A 4127-nucleotide genomic window follows, 5' to 3' on the forward strand; every position below is an offset into this window, starting at 1 on the left:
TCTAGACCTGTGTGTTCCTTATACATTTGACCTCAATCCGATTCCTCAATCATGGTTTTTAACTATAAATAATCACTTCAGCAAACCACTTACGCTTCACAGTATGAAAGATGTTAAAAGCTGCTCTGTCAACAGGGTTCAAATGTTTTTAACTGGATTTTTCCGTTTTAAATGGGTTTTATTTCAATGTGTTTTGTTGCTAAATGTCAGTAGTATTTATGGAAGCTTGTTTACACTATGGAATAATAGTAAAAAATGTAAATGGCAGTTTTTTCCTCACAATTGAGTTGACTTTTTTTCTTGCAGTTATGAGTTTTTTCTCATAATAACATTTTTTTTTCTCTCAATTCTGTTAAAAAACCCCTCCAAATTATGATAAAAAGTCACAATTACCTTTTGTTTATTTACCTTTTTGTTTTTTTATCCCGTGGTGGAAACAGGCTTTATATATATATATATATATATATTATTTTTATTTTTTTATTTTTTTATTCAGGGGCAGAAATTGCAGAGATGTAATCTCAGAATTGCAAGAAAAAAAAAACAACTCTGAATTTATAACTTGCAATTCTGATGGTTTTTTTCATAACTGCGAGAAACATAGCCCAAATTGTGAGCTACAAAAAAGTTTTTTATTAATTAGCAGAAACGGGCTTTCAAAAGTATTAGAGCTAAAACTGAAGAAAATTATTTTTTGTGTGTTTGTTCCCAGCATTGCTTTGCATTCATGGAGGCCTCTGAGGGATTATGGGATGCCGCCTCCGTCTACATCATCTCAGATCTCGTCTCCTGCACCAACCAGACCAACAGCACCAACTCCAGCACAGTAGAGGGCATCGTCCTGTTTCCTTATTACCAGCATTCTCTGCCGACGGCCGCGCTCTTCACGCTGGCGTATCTCTTCATCTTCCTGCTGTGCCTGATGGGAAACGGTCTGGTCTGTGTGATAGTCCTGAGGAACCGGCACATGAGAACCGTCACCAACATCTTCATCCTGAATCTGGCCGTCAGCGACCTGCTAATCGGGATCTTCTGCATTCCCACGACACTAGTGGACAACCTCATCACAGGTGTGGAAATCTAGTTTTTGATACATAACAACATTTACCTGTGCAAAACTCACTGTTGCTACTTAGGTGTTTGCCAAGTATAGCAGGGTTTCCCGTACATTGATTTATTTGTGACGGCCCGCCACAGTATCCTCATTGACCGCCACAAATATCCACCGGCCCCTGCAATCAGCTCCCACGTCTCACACACACGAGCGCGACTTTAGCACTATATTTAGCAACTTTCAGACCCTTTTAGCGACTTTTTGCCCATAAAAGGTACATACTGACAAACCTAGCAAGCACGTGTCATTTTCTGAATGTTTGGACTTATAAATATGAACATATTTCATCTGTTAATATGCACATAGTTTGTTACTCAGAAGCAGGCTGTGCGCTGCATGAGGCAAAAAAGTATAAATATAGCCAAAACCACCGCATAGCCGCTCTTTAGTGTAGATGTATGTTGATTTTATCAGACAAGGTCGCGATTATAAATCAGGATTTAAAGGGATAGTTCATCCAAAAATGAAAATTCTGTCATTAATTACTCACCCTCGTGTCGTTCCAAACCCGTAAGACCTTCATCTTCAGAACACAAATTAAGATATTTCTGATGAAATCCGAGAGCTCTCTGACTCTCCCATAGACAGCATAATACCACGATCAACGCGCAGAAACGTAGCAAGGACATCGTTAAAGTAGTCCATGTGACATCAGGGGTTCACCCGTATAATTTGCATTTTTGGGTGAACTAACCCTTTAAGTTTTTAAAGTCATTTCAAGCATTCAGACAAGGCTTTGTCGAGCCAACATCAAAATTTGTCATCAAACTTTCTCTAGTTTAGTCAACTGAATTTCTAGATTTAGTGTGATCATGTTTCTGTCATTGTCAGGTTGGCCTTTCAGCAACACGATATGCAAACTGAGTGGTCTGGTGCAAGGAACGTCTGTCTGTGCCTCTGTTTTCACATTGGTTGCCATTGCTGTGGACAGGTAAGTGTTTATCATTTTGAAAATGAAATGAAATAAACATTGAACAAACACATGTTTGTGAAGGAAACAATAGAGCAGTGGTATTGTGTCAGTCGTGGCTCGTATCTGAAGTGTGCAGCTAATTAGCACATTGTTAGAGCTGATTGAGGTTTAGACTCACGAAACGCAGCGGTGAACTGCTGGACATTATGACAGCTCTTACATGATGCTGTTTCTGTTATGTGATGAAAACACTAGACGAGAACTGTAAAAGGTGAGCTCAGCAGTACTTGCAGGTAGACATGTGCCGGTATTCGGTAATGCGGTATATCACGGTAATGAATATGCACGATGTTGTTATCGTGGGCACTTCTAAATACCGAGAATAATTATTTATTACAAATTCTTCAAAATACCGAGAATAATTATTTATTACAAATTAATTGAATGTGTGCTCTGGATGAAAGCACATTCACTCTCTGACAGCAGATGGCGCTGAACAGCAGAAATGCAGCCGTTACCCCGGAAACCTCTGTAATCAAAGCAGCTGAGCTACTTTCTAAAACATATTTAAATTATTTAAATAGCCATTCAGATTTGTGTTAATAGGCTATTTATTTTCAAACTTTTTTTACATTTTATTCTGGACTACAACATGCCCTAGATATTGTTTGAAAGTGTTTTGATAGTTGTTCGGTGACACTTTACATTAGGGCTTCATTAGTTGACATTAGTTAACATAAACTGCCAATGAAAAAATCTTCTAAACATTCATTAATCTTAATAACACCATAAATATCTCCAATACACGTTGTTAAAATCAAAAGTTGCAACAGTGTTATTTAATGAGCTAGTTGTATTTTTTAACAAGGATTAATAGCTTCTGTAGCAAATGTAGCTATTGCTTATTGTGAATGTTAATGCATTAACTAAGGTTAACTAATGAGATCTTATTGTAAAGTGTTAACTATTGGTCTTTATAATTCTTTTGCACTTTAATCTGTGTAAAAATTTTAACTTTATACATTTGTTGTGTATTGCTTTATTGTAGGCTGTTTAAATGTTCAGTTATTTTTGTTATAAGAAAAGGTTATTAAACCTGTTAGACTGTATTATGACAGCACTTTTTTGCAACTAAATTTCAATACCGTGATAATACCGTATACCGTGATAAAAGCATTAACAATTAATCGCAACATGAAAATTTGAAACCCTACTTGCAGGTCAGTGTAATTAACATGTATGTTTGGATAGATGCTGAAATATATCAATGTTTTGATGCCGTGCAAAACTTTAACCCTTTTACATACGTACAAATATAGAGACAAAAATGAACTGAAACTTTTGTGAAGGAGTTCAGTCATTCATCAGTAAACGATGATAGAGAAAGATAATTTTTTATTTATAAATGTAAAGTTATTGCACCATTTTCATGGATTAATTATTACCAAAGCTCCTCAAGATGTATGAAATATGTGTGAAACATAATTATATATGCTTCAATTTAAGTTAAGTTTAATTCATTAAAGGGGTCATATGATGCTGCTAAAAAGAACATTATGTTGTGTATTTGGTGTAATGAAATGTGTTTATGCGGTTTAAGGTTAAAAAAACACATTATTTTCCACATACTGTACATTATTGTTTCTCCTCTATGCCCCGCCTTTCTGAAACGCCTCGATTTTTACAAAGCTCATCGTTCTGAAAAGCAAGGTGTGCTGTGATTGGCCAGCTATCCAGTGCGTTGTGATTGGCCGAATACCTCAAGCGTGTGACGGAAATGTTACGCCCCTCACCATACTGTGATGATGCCGTGTCCGGCCGGAGCGACGAGACAAAAACATTAAAACCCATTATAAACTAGGCATTTGTTGCATCCAGTGGGGACATAATTACGGATTATAGTGACTTATACTGTCTTTTTATAGAAAATAAAAATAAAAAATGTTTACACGGCGTTGCATCGCGCCGTGTAAACATAAAACCATGTCTGCATTTGTGATCGGAGAAATTACAAACAACAAGCCCTACTCCTACACTGCCCAAAACTCGCGTTTGAATCTAAAAAATATAAAATATAAAAACTCTTTAAATATAAAAAAC

General features: G+C 36.3%; 1 protein-coding gene across 1 annotated transcript in view; it reads left to right on the top strand.

Moving 5' to 3' along the window:
• The first annotated feature begins 702 nt into the window (after positions 1-702).
• Positions 703-4127, top strand: part of npffr1l3 (neuropeptide FF receptor 1 like 3) — a 4956-nt gene continuing 1531 nt past the window's right edge. The window contains exons 1-2 of the mRNA XM_016456328.1: positions 703-1070; positions 1946-2045. Coding sequence (XP_016311814.1) covers positions 728-1070; positions 1946-2045 — 443 coding nt within the window. The 5' untranslated portion in view covers positions 703-727. The remainder of the gene's footprint in view (positions 1071-1945; positions 2046-4127) is intronic.

This window comes from Sinocyclocheilus anshuiensis, unplaced genomic scaffold (assembly GCF_001515605.1).
Source record: "Sinocyclocheilus anshuiensis isolate Anshui unplaced genomic scaffold, SAMN03320099.WGS_v1.1 scaffold495, whole genome shotgun sequence".
Taxonomy (NCBI): domain Eukaryota; kingdom Metazoa; phylum Chordata; class Actinopteri; order Cypriniformes; family Cyprinidae; genus Sinocyclocheilus; species Sinocyclocheilus anshuiensis.